Genomic DNA, 17,715 nt, shown 5'->3' with positions numbered 1-17,715 from the left:
ATGTGGTATCGAGCGTACCTTCAAACATTGCAACTTTGCTGTATATTCGAGCGGTAAGGCAAGCCCGGATAGCATTATATCTTGCTTAATATACACTAGCTTTAATTTTTAGTTTTTCATTTAAAAAAAAAAATTCAGTGCTGATGTCCAGTTTACTGTCTTGTTTTTAATTTTGTATTATTTTTCACGAGGATATGAAATCAGCAGGCGGGCAAACAAGCTGAAAAACCAAGCATACCCCCACTAAATCAGTCCGATGATCAGCAAAAAATAGCGACCGATGACACTGCCTATCGACAGTCGCCTATCGTTGCTGCTCGAGAAAACAACAAAAGAAAAAAACGCAACTTAATTAACAAAATTCGCGGTGAATGCGCTAGCGTAACATGGACGATGTCCCGGTTAAGATAGTTGAGCGCTACAAACCCCCGCCAGACGTCTTCCACCTGCCACAGGCAACCCTCAACCGCCTGTCTCAGTTCCGGGAGGATTTCTACGCGGAACATCCTGACTACCAGTACGATGGCCAGCTGGAGCGTGCGGTGCTGAGTCAGGCGCACCGTTGGCGACAGGTGCGACGTCAGCAGAGACAAGAGCGTAGCAGCCGACAGGAACGCCGCAAGCAGGAACGGCAACGGGCACTGGAAGCCAAGCAGAAAGAGATGCTTGGAGCTGTCGACTACCCAAGCACGGATGATTTGTCATCGGACGAGGAGGAGCAGCAGGAGGGAAAAGACCTGGCACAGAAGGAGGAAGAGCAGGCACCACCCGCCACCTCTGAGTCACGCGACTCCTCGCACGAACCAAAGTCAATAGGCGTTTGCAATTTTCACAACATCTTGCAGCCCACCATTCTGAGTGCCACTCCGGTGGCTAGTCCGCAGACGCTGCACAAGCGAAACAGCTCCTTAAACTACGCGGACTTCGAGTACAATATGAACTCCACGCCTTTTGACAACATCGAGCTGAAAACCATCAACGATCTGGACATACTCGCTCAGGTGCTTCATCAGACCCAGTTGGAGGAGCGCAGGGATCAGCAGCAGCAGCAGTTGGACCAGCCGCAAAGGGATGATCATTCCAGGGAGGAGCAGCCCCATCAGGAAGTGCCAGCTCCTGTGGAGTTAACGATGACCACGCTGGCTGAGACCAAAGCAACGCTTGACAGCGTTAATTTCCATGTTCACTGTGATGATGACGAGGGCCGAAGCGAGACTAGTAACATTCCAGCCACGCCTCTATACCAAACGCCCATGTACAGCTCTACCGCCCAGCAGCAGCTGCACAAACCAGAACACTTCCAGGTGGGAAATTATTGACTAGCAACTTAGAGAAATGACTTGAATCTGTTGACTTCGTTAAAAAAAATTTGAAATATTAAGTCAATATTTTCTTAGTTTACCCGAAGGTATTGCTGCAATTTTGAGTTAAAATGGTGTTAATGGTATTATCAAGAATATTTAATTGTAATAAAGAGGGATATCATTTTTCACTACTTTGTTTTTTCTTTAATATTATAACCATTAAGGGACTAACATTTTATATTTTTGCAATTACGCCTTGTTAAGAATCTTGTCAATCTGCTAAGCGTTGTTGCTGTAACCTATTTCGTTCCAGGTTTACCACATGCAGGGCTTTAGTCAACACTCCCCCCATACGCAACCTTACCAACAGTCCAACAACTATTACGTTAATGGATTCGGCACGCCTATCCATTTGTTGGCGCCTCCTGCGCCTTCCTCTGTACTGACCCTCAGTCAGGCGGAGGACGAGGTGGCCACCAAATCACGGAGCGTACCGGACATTTTGCGGGAGCTGAAGACAGAGCTGCAACAGGCGGAAAATCGTCGCAACCGTTTGCACAGCCACAACGAAGAGCATCAGCCAAAGATGGAGGTGGCGGTAGATAGAAACTCATTTAGGGACCTGGCAGGACCGGCCCAGAAACTGGCGCAACGAATTAGCACCATGGGCTTTCCTCTGGAGCGAGTGGCAAAGGTTGTTAGTCTGTGCGGCATCGATGATAAAAAGGTGAGTCCACTGATAGACATTCTGAAAGAGCAGAAAGTCACTCGCAATCTTGTTTTCACATCTAGATTATCGAACACCTAATTCCTCTCGGTGAGCTCATGGACCTGGGCTTTGACGAATCGAAAATCTCGGCGGCGCTTCTCAAGTTTAACAATAACAAGGACAAGGCGCTCGACTATCTAATCAACTAGTTCAATTCAGGGCAAACCTTTTGATACGGCCAGCTTTTACCCCATGCCCTTTCTCCGCACCCCACGCCCACTCAGTATACCAAGATGGGTCCTCTAAATGTATTTTTATTATTACAAGTTCTCGTGAGATATTCCTTGCTTAAGTTGGGAGTTGTATGCTTCAGAATCCTCGGCAGCAGAATAAATATAAGTCCGTAAAATAAGCAAAGTTAGTTGGCTAGTAAGTCAATTAATGCCAAGACATTAAGTTCTTGGAAGACCCAAGGAAGGCAGGAGTGGTCTAATTTTCCAGCATTAAAAGATTAATGGCGTGCTCCACGTTCCCATCCGATAGGGTCAGAAAGTTGACGTTTTGCGAGTGATTGATAAAACCCATTGCGGCCATGGTACGCAGCTGTTCTGTAAAACGATGTCGGCGGTAGCAACGGGGCAACACATCGCTGTCATCACCTCCGTCATCCTCGTCATCTACATCGTCTGCTGGTACTGCGGGGACTGCTTCAGCAGCTGGAGCTCCTCCGGACTCTACCTCCATGCTCTCCACCGGAGGTGGATGCTGCTGTGCCAAGGCTTGAAAAGCCCGGGCCAGCTCATTGCGGAACAGTTCTGAGGAGATGGAGCCGCTGCTACTGGCTGCACTGCTTCCTGCCACCGTTCCCGATGTTCCTCCAACGCCTGCTAGTGGCGCGGAAGTCGTTCTCGGCCTCTCATCACCTTGCAGGGCCTCGTCCGCGTTTCGCTGGGCAATATTCGACAGCGAATTGAACGAAGTGACGTTGGCTAATGCGTTGGCGAGTTGCTGGCGACTAATCTGTCGAATGTTGGCCATCTCATCGCGACGATTGGCGGCTGCTGCAGCTGCCACGGCTGTGCTACTGCTTCCACCACTGCTGCTGCTGCCAGCTCCTAAGGAGTTCTCCTCCTCAGACGAAGTTGTCGACTCTGAAGCGGCCTGTTCTTGGACTGCAAATGCAAAATGCTTGTAGCGGTAAGAAATAAATTGAAAACAAAAATTTTTTTACACTGGGTGGCCGAGCTGTTCCTAGCAAGTTCCTTGCGAATGGTGTCCACAATAAAAGGGGCCGCCTCGCATATAAGAGGATAATCTTTGACTAGATTCTGTACTACCTCCGGCTCGTGGAGCATATTGAACAGCACCGAATCACGGATCAGGGCTTGGGCGCCCAAATTGCGTCTAAACTCAGGATACTCTGCGAGTATCTTTTGCAAGATGTTGAACCGAGAGGTCACACTGATCTGGAGGTGGGAAGTCAGCGAAAACAGCTCCTGGATATGCTTTGTGTTAATCTCAGAAGCCGCTGGCGGCACATATGGCGTGTAGCGTTTGGTCTTCCGAAAGCAGTGAATCACGGCGTTGGGCTGCAATGACCGGCTGAGGGTGTCCGCATCCTCTAAAACGCGTCCGTGGTGGATGATCTCTGAAAATGCGCAGCAGATGACTCAGCACAATGCAGACAATGGGCAACAGTTTGGTTCGGAGGGTCACTCACCCAGTTCGCTGGCGTCGAACTGCAGCTGCATCTCCTTGGTGACCAGCGCCTTCAAATAGGCTACGTCCCGCTCCAAATCGATGTTGTGCAGCGGGTGCACATCGCTTAGCTTGTTCTTAAGCAGCGCGTACAGTGTATGCATAATGCGATCAATTAGTTTCCGCGTAATATTTTTTATTTTCTGTGGTCCGGGTGATTTTTGTTTTGCCTAAACTGGTTTGGAACTGGTTCCAACGATCCGTGTCGGCCACAGGGTGACTCTTTTACCCACCGATAATCGGGACCAAACCTATCGAAAAGCCATACAACGTCTTTTTTAAAGACGATTTAAGGCCTTCTATGAATAAAGGTTGCAGGTGCCATCGCCCTCAAGTACAAAAACGGTTTCAAGATAAGATACATTTTAATACATTTTTTTTCGGTAGCATACTGCATAGCAATAGCATATTGTTTTAATATTCATTTATTGTAAAACACTCCAAAATTAATTTTTATTTAATTATGTTAAAATATTCACATAATTTATAATTAAATTTTATTTCCCAAAACGTGTTTTTATTTACATGTGTAGCCGGGAATAGTACAATCTAAAGTTTTTTAAAAGAAAAAACCAAAAACTATTGCTAATTTAGCGTGAACTAAATAAGGCAAAATGTTTTTGGATTTATCGACCTATCGCTTTTTGACAATTTTCCGCTTTAACTATTTCAGGTGTACAATTTTAATTAATCATGACCACCACCGAAACTCAGACGGAGCGCCAGCGTAGGGTTACGTTACCACCGAAAAATGAAGACACCAACAAAGTTAATCAAAGTGACAAAAATGACGACCCCAAAAGAATTTCCCAAAGCGAGTTCTTCAGAAGGGAAACCACGGATAGATCGGATGAACCGATCCTCTCTTGCAACTTCGAAGTGTTTGGGATAGTGCAAGGTAGGTGGGTCCTGCCAAGGAATATATATAGTAAAAATAAATAAATAATTAAAAGCATCTTACAGGCGTGTCCTTTCGAATGGTAAGACCTTGCTATAAGAGTAACTATTGACTGAAAAACAGATTGGTAGTTCGTTTATGTCTGGAGTTTAAATGTTGAGCCTCTGAATAAGCGTCCGTACTCCTCTCTGATCCATTTTCAACTTTTTAGTACACCTTACGAAGAGCCCAGAAGCTGGGAGTTAGAGGCTGGTGCAAAAACACCACTGAAAACACGGTTAAGGGAGAAATTCAAGCACATCGACACTCTTTTGAGTCCATGTAGGTGAACTTTAGTTATCACCCAATGGTTAATGTACCGTTTTCATCCACAGGCGTCTGTGGCTAAAGCACACCGGGAGTCCTACTAGCCGAATCGACAAGTGCAACTTTAGTGACACTGTGGAAATTCCTGCGTTCACTTACCCAAACTTCTCGATTGTGGTAGAATAGTTTTGTTATTCCATTTGGAAAATAATGTTATGTTTCTTTGATTCTATCTATTTCAAAAATTAAGATTTATTTAATTTCTTAATTCGCAGATCGTATGCTCATTTTTTGATGATACTTAAAAATTCTTAACGTTTTGAAAAAGCTTTTTAAAAATATATCGAATATTGTTAAAAATAAATCGATTAGTAAGACCGCGCAATGGTAAGGATAGAATTCCACTGGTTTGGGTGGTTTTTGTTGGTGGGCCGGCGTAGTGAATGGGGCGTTGATTTTTTGTTTAATTCCAAGTCCAATCGTTAAAGCAACAGGTTGTTGCGCAGCTTCTTTAGTCAAGTGTGTACGACTATTAAAATCTTCAACAAATCATTAGAATGGCCTGCAATAAGTATCTAACCTTCAACAACGGCGAAAAGATGCCTGTGATTGGCATCGGCACCTGGCAGGTAATTACATATAATCACGTTTTTATTAAAATTGTTTAGATTAAATGTAATAGTGTAGGTTAATAGATTCTTATTTCTATTGTTTTAAATAATGGATCTTAAAAAATAGCTGACACGTCATTTTAGTTTCGAGATTCCGATGCAATCAACAGAATCTGTTGTGCTTTAGACCGGTTTTGAAAAACAAACAATAAACCTTATTCATATGCCTCTGGCTTAGTGGGTTTGACTTTCTCTGATCGGCTGAGACGGAATGTTATGAATAAAAGTTTTCCATTAAAGGGAAGGGGTCTACAAGCAGTATGTAGTACAAAATCAAAAGATAATCTTAACCACTAAACCACACTTTAATTATATTACTATAGGCATCCGATGAGGAAATTGAAACCGCGATCGACGCGGCTTTGGAGGCTGGCTATCGCCACATAGACACTGCTCCAGTTTACGGTAATGAGAAAGCCATCGGACGAGTCCTTAAACGATGGCTGGATGCAGGAAAGATTAAGCGGGAAGAGCTCTTCATCGTCACCAAGGTGCCACCTGTTTGTAAGTACAAAACACTCTGAACAGCACAATAAGTTTTTTTTTTTAATTTGTGTTAAAAAAATCTTGATAAGATAACACTAAAAATAGATTATTAAAATCAAAAAAAAAAAAAAAAAATTAATAGTTCTAACGGCATATGTATAAGCTTTAAACAGACATAAAACTGAAGACCATCGATTTCTTAGTGTACAGACAGCTTATAATATCTAACGTTTTTCCTTTCTCAAGCGAATCGGCCCCACGAGGTGGAGCCCACCATCAAGAACTCACTGGCCGATCTGCAGCTGGACTATATCGATTTATACTTGGTGCACACCCCATTTACCATTAACATCAACGAAGACGGCAGCTTTAAGGTAGATGAATGCCGTAGTCTATTCCACGTTAATCTTTATTTTTGATATCAACTTTAAGCTCGACAAGGATGGTCTGATGGAGGTCGATGTGACCACCAACCACGCTGCAACATGGGCTGCAATGGAGGCACTTGTGGAGAAGGGTCTCGCCAAGTCCATCGGTGTTTCAAACTTTAGCAAAGAACAAGTGGCTCGCCTGCTGAAGAATTGCAAGATCAGGCCAGCTAACAACCAGATCGAGCACCATGTTTACCTGCAGCAGCGGGATTTGGTTGATTTCTGCAAGTCCGAAAACGTGACCGTAACCGCCTATTCTCCACTGGGTTCCAAGGGAATAGCTAAGTTCAATGCTGGCGCTGGCATCGTCAGGGATGTGCCCGATTTGATGGACATTCCGGAGGTAAAGGAAATTGCTGCCGCACATGGCAAGACACCAGCCCAGGTTCTGCTTCGCTGGATTATCGATACAGGTGTGTCCGCGATTCCCAAGAGTACGAATCCCGCTCGCCTAAAGCAGAATCTGGATGTTTTCGACTTCGAACTGACGGCCGAGGAGGTGGCCAAGTTGTCCAGTTTGGATAAGAACATCCGAGTTTGTGACTTCGCCTTCTTCCATGGGTACGAAAAATGTAATTTAACTTGAACGGCTTTTTTGAAGACATGTTTAATATTTCTTGCAGTGTCGAAAGGCATCCGGAATTCACCTTCAAGAATCAGTACACCAACTAAAAATCATTTTTGGACATAAAGAAACTTAAAAAGGCGCACCGAAATATATATTTGGAAAGCATTACTTTACAAGGTATGAAAAGAGAGCCATGTAGAAGTTTTATACGATTTATAAAACAATTGCAATTATTGTTAAAATTCCATGTTTGCTAGTTTTTGTGAAAAAACTTTTGTCATATAACCCACATACATATTTAATACTCTGTGTTTAATGTTATGGTTACACCAATAAACTATTGAAAATCTAGTTATTTACTGGTTATCTTTGGCATTCAGGAGGTTAAAGGTGCTGGTTGTTGTTACTATTTTCAGTTGAACAGGTTTTCCCCCTGCCACTGATTTTCCGTCTGCGATGTCGTTCGATTTTTCTCTGCTGTCGTTAACGGTTTCGTTGACCCCGCCGGTGATCGAGCTGGAAAGTAACTTTCAAAATAAGAAAAGCTTGCAGTCAACGTGGCTTACAGTTAGTATAGAAATATATTTGCAACACATTTTTTATCTATGTTAAAACAAATCACAAAATTTACATTAAGCAATTAGTAGCGAGCACAAAATCGGTACTAAAAGGCTTTGGAAATGTTTCGCGACTACAAACAATTCGAGGTACATTTTTTTATGTAAAACAATATCAATAGCAGAGATATTAGGTAGAGTTTGCTACTCTGACGGAATCTGAAATACTTTAACATTTTAGTACAATTAAAAACCAAATTGGCAAAGCAGGAGGTTTAGCAACTGCGAAACGAATAATAATAGTCAAAGGAAATCCCCAGCATAAGTCTGGAGTTCGATATTTGGGCCAAGTTCACGTTGATTGTCAGGTATTTGGCCACACAGCTTATGTTAGTTTGCAGTTCGAGTATTAAAAGGAAATTCGTAGTTTCTGTTCCATGCCAACTCACGTGGTCCGCGTCTCCTCATCGGTGCTGTTTCTGAAATACGTAAATAATCGACATTAGTTTTGGATAGGCACGTAAAGAGAAGAAATCTACTGCAAGCAAGCAAAAAATCACTCACTTTAATCCTTGGGCCGCACAAGTCTGATAAAGTTCATACTTTGCATGCAAATCAAACAAATTCATCGAAATTGCTTCCTAATGTCTAAGTTACCTGGGTTCTTGGTGGCTACGCATGGCTAGAGTGGCCACCTCGAAGAGTCCTATGAAGAAGCAAAGCATAAGGGGACCGAAGATTGCTCCCTGCCAGCCAATCCAGTACATGCCACCCGCTATGGCCAAACCATTCAGGTAGGGATGACCTCCACTAAAAAGTAAAGTAATGTAAGAAAATGTTATTAAGCATTTATAAAAAACTGTTTGGGTTTAGTTATCATTTAAGGAACTCACCCCTTAAGATCAGCATATATTGCCGTTTCAAATGACGATGGAACAAAGAACTGAAGGAGGAAAAGTATCAGTCCTGCATAAAAGCGATCCTGGGCGAGCCACAGTTCCAAGAATGCTGGAACAGCACACCAATAACTGCCAAGGAATGGAGCAGCTGCCAGCATGGCTGCCAATGCGGAGGGCAGGAAAACTATTCGAGCTCCGAAGACTGTGTGCACCAACCAGGTGAACAAGCCCGTAAATGTGGAGCACCTGAACATTGAGACTAGGACTACGGTTATGGAATTTTCCAAGGCATCGGCTATTTTAATGCCCGAGCTGGAATAGCCCAAGTACTTTGTGATCTGCAGAGGCGCGTATTTCTCCTGGCTGCTTGAGAGCAGATAGAACAGGGCCGTAAAGAAAACAATCTGAAGATTGGAAATCACTCTAATAATAAAACGGTAGTGCCATTTGCAAGCGATTGCAAATTGTTTTTAATTAAAAAAGTATATATATATGTATAGAATAAATTGAGATGCTAAATTCTGATTTTAAACTTAAAACTGGGTGTTCTGTTTACACTTACCATGTCCAATATGAATTCAATACACGCCTGTCCACCAGATAACACCAGGGATAAAATCTCTCCAGTCACGCCCATGATCATCGATAGATTGGTTCGAATTATGTGCCACAAGGACTCTGCGACCTCGAGGATCGTCTGCGTATTGCTCTGCGCCCAGCCGATAATGCCCTGTTTTGCCACTAAAACTAGCTCTTTAAAATGTCCTTGGTTAAATAAACGGCCGTTGGTTAGCAGATGCAACACAGAATGAGTTATTTTGTAGACGCAAACGAGTGTTACGGGATGGATGAAGCGAGCAATAGCTCAACAAAGGCCCGTGAACCCATGCAAAACCCCGAAAATAAACTCAAAAATTAATTAGTAAAAGGGGTCAAAAGAAAATTGAAAAAAGCCAAAAGGGGTGTGCACCAGCTTACCTGGATTGTCAACGATCTCGCCAAACGTGCTCTTCAGTGCATCCGTGGGTACACGCGGACCGTAAGAGGTGCCCGCCTTGTTGAAGTCGATCCAATACTGGATTAATCTGTCCCAAACATCGAGAATCTGTTCCTTAAGTTTGGTGGCGTGCACCTTGTCAGCGTCTGCCAGCCAGTCATCGATGTAGGTTTCAATCTTACGGCGCCCATAATGGTGCGCATTGTCTAGCGCATCATCAATGGACGCCTGCATGTTGGCGGGCAAGATATCAATTAGCTCAGGCCGATCTGTGATCGTCTTGTTAATTAGATCCTTGCCCAGGTAGGCCACCTCAATCGTCTCCGAGTAGATATTCACGCAGAAGAATACGCTGAGAAACACGATGATGAGCAGCATGAGGATGATCATAAGAATGGAGGTGACCGACTCCACGGAGGACTTTAGGGAGTCCCGCACAATAGTGTTGATTTTGTAGTTTAGTTCTAAAACACCGGGCAGGCAAAGTGGCAGCACGGCGGAGTGATGTTCGATGGCCCACGACTGCAACGTTTGTGGTATTTTAATTCTTGTCTTTTCAATAATAATTTTGGAGTTCTTACCCTTAGTGTCGCATACACTTCGTAGATTTTATTGCAAGCAAACTGGGTTATACCCGTATAAGCTCCCAAAGTGTATATAAGGTGCAGCAGTACTGGAATGGCTGCCAGGATAAACATCCACACGTTGCGGTACAAAAATGTACCCAAACAGGCGTAGAACAAGAGCTTGAAGAACGTATCGCTCTGGTGTCCTGTCGCCTCGTTCTCCGGCTTAGCATCGAACGTGTCTGTGGAATCGACAGTGTCGCTCAACGAGATGTCTTCCGCATCCGACTGCAAGCCCGGGCTGAGTGGCTCACTGCTCGGTCTGCCACAAATGCTGAAGTTGCTCAGCGAGCGCTCGAAATCGTTTTTATCAAACAACTTTTGTAATCGATGCAGGTAGGATCCCGAGTCCTCTATCGTTTGCAAGTGGTATACAGTAGAGGCAGTAACGTAGGCCATGACCAGTAGAAACACTGGCACCTGTAAGGCGCCCAGAAAGCTGCTCAGGTAGCCTGCGACGGCAATCCACATAGACTGGCCAGCGACTACAAAATGGGAGCTGTTCTCTGGCGTCCAAAAGAAGTGGACGCTGCACAAGTAAACCGCAACCAATGAGATGAGCTGTATAAAATGAAAAAGTCTTTGTTTATTATCAAAATTCATATTTAAACAAAAAAAAAAAATAAAATATAATAATTCTATATTTGCCAATAATGAAACCGTGATCTTAGGGACATAAAAATTTTCATTTAAAATTCAAATGACCAATTTTAATTTTTTCCAATTTTAGAGATTACTTTAAAAGTTTGAGACATCTGTCGTTTTTGTAAAATTAAGATTATGTACCACACGTCGCAACAACTTACCACATATACGTTGAGGAATCCGATGACTTGGACAAACAGCCCGTGCGAAAAGGTAATCCAGTGCCAGAGGGCCAGCAGAAAGCCCTTTGGAGCATACAGCACCAGGAGCTTTATGCATCCGGCCACTCCACATCCGGCCAGGAGTAGCTGCCAGTGCTCGCAGAGCCATCCGATCAGTAGCCGGCCACAGTGTTCCGTTGCCTCAAGGGGAGACAAGCAAATGGAGACCAGCACGTTGGAGTCGCGCTCTTCTAGGCGTTGGAACCATCCATTCACACTTTCGGCCAGCCGTCTCTTAAACGGGAAAAGCACTGCGCCCATGAGGAATGCCCAAAGCAGGGGGCGTACAAAGGGTCCGAGGATGAAGCAAACGGCAACGAAGGCAGCCACTCCGGCGGCGATCAGGAAGTTGTACATGGCCGCGCGGAAACTCTCATGGTTCTGGGACCTCATCCGGAGCAGGCGATTAAGAACGCTGTCGAACGAGCGATCCCGCCGAATGGGAATTGGTTCCGAGCGATTCATTTGGCTGCCCAGAGACACGGGAAACTGCAGACGGAAACAGAAAACCGGATTAGAACTCTATGTCCATGTGAGGGCACACCCGATTGACTATTTTCGGAACATATGTACTTGTGACGATTTTGCAAAGTGTTCTGTGTGTAGTAACAGATGATTTACATCGGTGCTGGGAGGGATTCCGGCTGAGACGGTGGAGTTGTTAGTTTCCGAATCTAGAATTGGTCATCGAAGGCGGCAGCAGCTTCCCCTCTCGCTTCGTTGGGGGCGGGGGAGCGGGCACACATAAACAAAAATACGTCGGGGTCAATTACGTCAGGCGGGCAGGGCTGTGAAGTGAGACGCTGTGCAACACTGCCGAAAAGCCGATATACGGTATACCCTCGTAAGGAACGATGTTAAACCTAAAAGTTTCTAGCGAAATTAAAAATTAAACTAGCGAAAAATAAAATTTAGTTCCGGGATGTTTTTGTTGTTATAAACTGTTAATTTTATTTAAAAATAAATTTAAAATTAAAACATACTCTAAAATGAAATTCAAATATTTGAAAGTAGGATCGGTTAAAATTTGATGTTTACACATATGTTTTATTTTTATATTAGGCATAGCACTTTATTCACACCAACACTAACAAGTATTCACTGTAATACAGTTCGGCGTTTACCAACACATTTCTTATTTCAAAACAAAAAAGGACGCCATGGAAAGTGAGCGGGCTTAATAATAATATTATTAAAATTGTTACAAACATATATTTTACAGATTTAACACTGCAGCAATTAATTGATCTTCAGAATATACAAAAAGAGTTGAACAGTATTAAGGATACCTATCTAAAGACCTACCGCCAGGTCCTCAAAAAGAAATTTAAAACAGAACTAAACAATTTAGTAGGTGATCGTACTTGCATAGTATAGCAGCACAATAACTTTTTTCTTTGCACACAGGTCCGGGCTGATTTCAACATAGTAAAATCCGAGTTAAAAGTTCCACCATTACCGGCCCTTCCTGTCGAAGAAGAGAGAAATGCATCCGCGATACAAGTAAGTTCCGTTTAATACTCAATGGCTGCATCTATCCTTAATGAACACTTTAACTAACAGTTCAGCGAGTTGGCTAAGGACTACGAATTCACTATGGACTGTTTGTCCTTGCTGTAGGATTGCTCCGATCGGTCTTTGGTGCTGTTAAGCCAATATCCACGAAGCACGCGATATGTGTGCTGCAGGCATTCCACCGAGGGGGATTGGCTCTAGGAATACAGATTATACACATTACATAAGGAATTATTGACAGTAGTGGACCTTACATTAAATAACGGTACGATGGGCCGTTTATTGAACTCGCTTCCTTTTGTACGTAATATCAACATGTACTTTACGTCTAACTACAAAAGAAAGATTTCATAAAATTATTAAATTAACAATCCTGGTGTCTTACAACCTCTTTTTACGTGGACAATCTAATAGAATTGGAATTTTCTAAAAGTTCATTATAAATTTTTTTTTTGGTTATCAGCAAAATTTGACTTGTGAGCATAAAAAAACGTGGTTTCTGTATTAAACAAGAAAAGCAGTTCTTACATCTTCAATGACTTCGTTGAGCACTATGTCCTGTATGTGACCACGCTGGACGCACAGCACCGATTCCCTTCCAAAAGACCGCACCGTCTCCGTCTGCAGGGCCATGTCCCAGCTGTAAAACAATCGCTCCGCCTGCACGAGGTTAAGAGTGGAGCGGATCATTAGGATGGCCACGGATACACAGGTCACTAGCGGATACAAGATGCGGGGCTGAAGGATGCCGATGTTCCTACTCCCAAAACCGAAGACTCCAACGAAGTAGGCGACGGCCAGGAAGACGAGCAGTAGCAACCGGCGCAACTTGCGCTGCAACTGGATTCCATGTAGCCGGTTTACTAACTCGATGCGGACCACATCGCCACCGCAGTGCTTGATGCACAGTTCCAAGTCCGCATCAGTCGATCCAGCATATTTGGCTTGCCGGCTGTAATATCTGTGAATTGTTACTCGCGGTTCCATTTTTGTGGTCTGTGGTGTGGTGCTCGATTTATTTACATTCGCATAGAGTGCTAGGTGCCTATATTTTTGATAATACTAAAACTTCTGATGGGAAATGGTCACACCTTACCTTGGACTCAAACCGAATGAGAAGAAGGCTTAAAACAGTGTTGCCAGTTTGCGCCTAATTTGAATTTTTTAATCAAATCAATCAAACTGAGCATAAATTTCCAAGTGCACGTTTTAGTATCGTAAATGCATTTCATTCACCGTTATGAGTTCGTTTAACAGTCAGACTTTTGCATTTGAATGAAAACGTGTTTTTTTGGGACAATCGAAATCGAAAACAATAAATAAAGTGCATATAATATGGCTTAATTAAATCCATTTTAAATTTACTGCCTCTTCTCATGCAAATCCACAGTGCAGATTATTCCCCGTGCTGTAAGGCTAATGAAATGCCCGACTTGGAACGCACAGATCCATCAATTAATGTTAGTTAGCTGATTCGTTTGGTTACTGTGTCAACCAGCTGACCTTGATATATTTTCACGATGGCCGATCAATGTTCAAACACGAACGCCTTGCGCAATTTCTAATGTCTCTCTTGTTTTTATATGCGTACTAAACCCCATCTTTATTTCTGCGTCTTCATCTGCTTCGCCGTCGTCATCAGCTTGCGTCTTCTCTGGATATTTTGGTGATCGAGCTGGCCGCTGATCGATTTGGTCGGAACTTGATCGGCGCTGAATGGGAAGTCCAGTCGTCGTGTTAATTCAATGCTTTATTGTTTTGAACACTTTTCTAAACGTACGGGCAACTCAATAAAGGCTGGCATATTTGTGTGGATGGGCTAAGTCGAAATTGGCAGGTCTTGAACGGGTTTGAGTTATAATCACGGGTTCGTTAGGGGGCGGGTGTTAGGAGAATGACTCGTCGCTCGGTTTATTATTCTTGCCTGTCGTTGGTATTTCACACTTTCGATTGCATTGCCTCAGACCAAAAATTCCACGGTAATGCAAAGGCGAGAATGATTTGCAGAATCAAAAAATGCCACTTGACTTAACCGTTATTAAATAATCAGAAAAGCACCAGCAAAATTAACAATGGCAGCAGTGCACTGAAAAACATTAATTAGTTATCGATAGTTTGAATTTTTAACCCACTTGCTTTTCTTAGTTACCAATAAAGGCAGTAACGATATATGTATAATTAACAAAAAATATTTTGTTTTGGGATTGTTGATTTGTTGATTTTACGATTTCATCATGACAAAGGTAAATACATAATATGTATATGGAATCTATGTATGTTCTAGGTTGTACATCTTTGGGCAGTGTTCAGGTGTTGCAATGCAACGTGTCGGTTGCTTTTGTGGCTTCGAGGGCTATTGAGACTGCGGTACCGCGAAATCAACGCATCAATCATCTTGCTATATGTTGCATAATTGCAGGGAGGTGCAGCCCGAGCGGCTTGAACCTAAACTAACTGCAACTACTCGGAGATCGGAGTCCGTAGTTCGCTGTAGAATTAATTCCCCTCACGCGGGATTCGATCATTTTGGTAATTTTACGAGAGACGCAACCTTGAACTCGGGGCTTTTATTATCGCCAAGCGCGGATAAGGCCAATAATACTAACGAGAGTCCAAAAAACACCATCGCCACGCCATGGATCCGAGCAACAAAAACACTCCCAAGCTTGGCCCAATAAACAATGGCTTTGGCCGGCGAACACCCACCAGATGCTGTCCAAAATCGGACGCTGTCCATCTGCGAGGCATCATTACGATCGTCACCTGGCCCGTCCGATTGAGTCTCGAATTGAAGTCAATGTTTCTGGGCCGAAGGTTGTGCCATTAAGCATACGCCGCGTGTGCCCGCAAAAACCAAACACCAGACGAAAAGCTGAGAAGCGCCTCGGCAAAAAGTCATTGTACTCCTGGCGGGAGATGAGCACCGGAAACGGCCGCCTTCGCACCGTAAAAAAAGCGACAACAAAAAAAATGTTTATTTCGGTCTGATTGATGGTCAGCATAAGGCGAGTCAAACGGAACAAGTGAAATTGATCGGCAGCCGCCAGCTTGTTCAGCATCGTGTATGCAAAATGCACTTCATAAAATTAGCATGTACTTAAATATTCAAAAACCAGGTGAACTTTTTATAATGGACACACACTGTCAACTAAAAGCTTGGATTGATAAAATTTCGCAAATTGGATTAGTATTTTAATTTGTATGGAAATTTTCGCACAAACTCAAGGTCTTATTTGATTATAAAGTGCTCATTTATTTTGATTTTAGTTCACATAAATTATATTATAAGGCGTGGCCTGCAGGCGCCTCAACTAATGTCACAATATGCATTTGTAAGCAGAATTCGCGTTTTAAAAACTTTTGTTACAAAAACTTGCATTTCAAACGAAGCTTTCGTGAAGTAAATATATATGAGTAAAACTCAAGTAGAAGAGCAACCATTAGTTTGTGATTGCTTGTTAAAGTCGTGTATTGTTTTATTTGCTTTAAGTTGTTATTAAGGTTTAGACTTGCCAAAAAGACTAGCTTCCATTCTGGGTTCTCAAAACAAAAACAGCACAAACAGATTACAAGCATCAAAATTTGTTATTGAACGGAAAATTTTAGCAGCGTAGGAATTTTTAGCAAACATCTTCAGCCAAAGAAATATTCCCAAACAACATATGAGTACCCATATTAGGCACTTTACGTCGGTTCAAGTTGTTTAATTCGTTGGGAACTTTTCCTACTGTCATTCAACCGCTAGAAAAGCCCTTGAAAAGATTGTATTTAAATTTTCCCGAATATGGCATACGCGTGTTTCCGATCTGCTGATGGGATCAGCAAAGGGCCACCAGTTCATAAATATTCATATTCATACATATTCTCCCCATCCATCTGTTTGAACATGTTAATACGGTGCGGCTAGATTACATGGTCAGTTACGTGTTATTCGGTAAGAATTCCGCAAATTGATCTTGTACGCTGCGGCCATGCAGCAAACTTTACGAAAAACGTAAATGCAAATGCAGTGAGACTTTTAGCAGGTAAATTAGAATCAAAATAGCAGAAGGGTCGTAATTGAGGGTAACAAAATAGTAGACGCAAGCCTTGCCAAAGTTCGATCTGACTGAGGTTGGTAAGCCCTATTCTAATTGTTGAGCTCACAGAAATCGATTAAGTATACCTAAGTTCCCCACGAAAAGCCAGCCATACGCTAGGCCCTCCCAGATATTAAGTATACGCCAGGTTGTCTCCAAAATCCGGGCAATGGTACACTTAAAAATCCTTCTGATTTTTTCTCTGCTGTTTGGAGGATTTATAAATTCTTATATAAATAAAATAGTCATATAAAAACTTTGTTGTATTTTAACGTGTATTGATACACACATATGTCTGAGGTACAGTAAAATTCGAACTATAATTTCCAATTTGTTCTTCTTCTTTCAGCAAAATGCCTTCAATATCATGGAATTGTATTTATCAATGAATTTCGGACGACTTACCTTTTAAACATAAAAAATGGTTATCATTTAAGAAATTATTTTTCTACATTTAAGATTAGTTTGTACGTGACTTAACCACCAGAAAAATTATTCCTTTTTTAAGGTTCTAATTTATTTTAAGAAAAGTTCATATCCTTTAAAAGAATATACTTTTCCTCTGAGTAAATCACTTTTGACTCCTTTTTGAGAGCGTTTTTGTGGTAGTCGGGGTAATTTTTTGAGTGTAGCCGCTCTTTTGATTCGGGAGCAATGTTTGTTTCACAAGTTCACGGCGCATTTTAGCCGTTTGTTAAGCACCTCGAAGGCAAACAGAGAAAAGCCGAGTCTTGGCCATTATAAATATTTAAGAGCCCAAGAGGCAAACTGGTTTGGCAGCCCCATCTTCATCTTCATCAGCTTTTGTCCAAATACATAATCAAAGATTTCGGTTTGCTGCTGGCGACCTTTTCTTTGCTCTCTCTTCGCCCATTTTATATGCGGATATGCTAATTTTTTGCACACTTTTCCAATACGAATGGCTGGCTCGGGAATGGCCAGCGGTTAATAAACTGATATTTTTCCAGAACTTTGGACCGTGCCATCATCGCTGGCAAGGCGGGCGCGTTCGTCAAAAAGCCCCACGGCGATATTTAGACTGCGG

General features: G+C 42.7%; 7 protein-coding genes across 20 annotated transcripts; 4 read left to right on the top strand and 3 right to left on the bottom strand.

Annotated features, from left to right (window-relative positions):
* The first annotated feature begins 251 nt into the window (after positions 1-251).
* LOC108098612 (probable basic-leucine zipper transcription factor Q) lies at positions 252-2,425 on the top strand. Its single transcript, XM_017201675.2, has 3 exons — positions 252-1,304; positions 1,618-2,031; positions 2,097-2,425. The coding sequence occupies exons 1-3, from the start codon at positions 387-389 to the stop codon at positions 2,220-2,222; spliced, it is 1,458 nt and encodes a 485-aa protein (XP_017057164.1). The 5' UTR covers positions 252-386; the 3' UTR covers positions 2,223-2,425.
* LOC108098613 lies at positions 2,312-3,965 on the bottom strand. Its single transcript, XM_017201676.2, has 3 exons — positions 3,734-3,965; positions 3,245-3,661; positions 2,312-3,185 (listed from the first exon to the last, which is right to left on the bottom strand). Exons 1-3 carry the CDS (start codon positions 3,873-3,875, stop codon positions 2,503-2,505), a joined length of 1,242 nt encoding a protein of 413 aa, XP_017057165.1. The 5' UTR covers positions 3,876-3,965; the 3' UTR covers positions 2,312-2,502.
* Positions 3,966-4,369: 404 nt separating this feature from the next.
* On the top strand, positions 4,370-5,351 carry LOC108098492 (acylphosphatase-2). Of its 5 annotated transcripts, none has more exons than XM_017201407.1 (4): positions 4,397-4,669; positions 4,735-4,751; positions 4,881-4,990; positions 5,044-5,351. In XM_017201407.1, exons 1-4 carry the CDS (start codon positions 4,465-4,467, stop codon positions 5,159-5,161), a joined length of 450 nt encoding a protein of 149 aa, XP_017056896.1. In that variant the 5' UTR covers positions 4,397-4,464; the 3' UTR covers positions 5,162-5,351. The 5 variants fall into 5 exon arrangements, with proteins under 5 accessions (XP_017056897.1, XP_017056899.1, XP_017056898.1 ...); XM_017201411.1 differs by having other exon boundaries at positions 4,602-4,673; XM_017201408.1 differs by lacking the exon at positions 5,044-5,351 and having other exon boundaries at positions 4,370-4,673; positions 4,881-4,960.
* A 46-nt stretch (positions 5,352-5,397) lies between these two features.
* On the top strand, positions 5,398-7,482 carry LOC108098588 (aldo-keto reductase family 1 member A1). 2 transcript variants are annotated; one of them, XM_017201634.2, is made up of 5 exons: positions 5,398-5,604; positions 5,970-6,150; positions 6,379-6,506; positions 6,565-7,124; positions 7,187-7,482. In XM_017201634.2, the coding sequence occupies exons 1-5, from the start codon at positions 5,533-5,535 to the stop codon at positions 7,233-7,235; spliced, it is 990 nt and encodes a 329-aa protein (XP_017057123.1). In that variant the 5' UTR covers positions 5,398-5,532; the 3' UTR covers positions 7,236-7,482. The 2 variants fall into 2 exon arrangements, with proteins under 2 accessions (XP_017057123.1, XP_017057124.1); XM_017201635.1 differs by lacking the exon at positions 5,398-5,604 and adding an exon at positions 5,848-5,904.
* On the bottom strand, positions 7,261-11,889 carry LOC108098587 (transmembrane protein 245). 9 transcript variants are annotated; one of them, XM_017201627.2, is made up of 9 exons: positions 11,650-11,889; positions 11,017-11,565; positions 10,166-10,771; positions 9,566-10,106; positions 9,150-9,352; positions 8,582-8,991; positions 8,346-8,498; positions 8,138-8,167; positions 7,261-7,647 (listed from the first exon to the last, which is right to left on the bottom strand). In XM_017201627.2, exons 2-9 carry the CDS (start codon positions 11,539-11,541, stop codon positions 7,488-7,490), a joined length of 2,628 nt encoding a protein of 875 aa, XP_017057116.1. In that variant the 5' UTR covers positions 11,542-11,565; positions 11,650-11,889; the 3' UTR covers positions 7,261-7,487. The 9 variants fall into 9 exon arrangements, 7 of the variants coding, with proteins under 7 accessions (XP_017057116.1, XP_017057118.1, XP_017057117.1 ...); XM_017201629.2 differs by having other exon boundaries at positions 9,150-9,340; XM_017201628.2 differs by having other exon boundaries at positions 11,698-11,889.
* Positions 11,890-12,139: 250 nt separating this feature from the next.
* LOC108098654 lies at positions 12,140-12,882 on the top strand. The gene is made up of 4 exons (XM_017201730.2): positions 12,140-12,243; positions 12,299-12,426; positions 12,484-12,579; positions 12,640-12,882. Exons 1-4 carry the CDS (start codon positions 12,237-12,239, stop codon positions 12,694-12,696), a joined length of 288 nt encoding a protein of 95 aa, XP_017057219.1. The 5' UTR covers positions 12,140-12,236; the 3' UTR covers positions 12,697-12,882.
* Positions 12,575-13,639, bottom strand: LOC108098653. Its single transcript, XM_017201729.1, has 3 exons — positions 13,120-13,639; positions 12,846-12,923; positions 12,575-12,788 (listed from the first exon to the last, which is right to left on the bottom strand). Exons 1-3 carry the CDS (start codon positions 13,576-13,578, stop codon positions 12,660-12,662), a joined length of 666 nt encoding a protein of 221 aa, XP_017057218.1. The 5' UTR covers positions 13,579-13,639; the 3' UTR covers positions 12,575-12,659.
* Between the last annotated feature and the right edge of the window lie 4,076 nt (positions 13,640-17,715).

The sequence above is a fragment of the Drosophila ficusphila genome, unplaced genomic scaffold (genome assembly GCF_018152265.1).
Source record: "Drosophila ficusphila isolate 14025-0441.05 unplaced genomic scaffold, ASM1815226v1 contig_791, whole genome shotgun sequence".
Classification (NCBI taxonomy): Eukaryota; Metazoa; Arthropoda; class Insecta; order Diptera; family Drosophilidae; genus Drosophila; species Drosophila ficusphila.
This window is presented reverse-complemented; position numbering and strand designations above follow the sequence as displayed.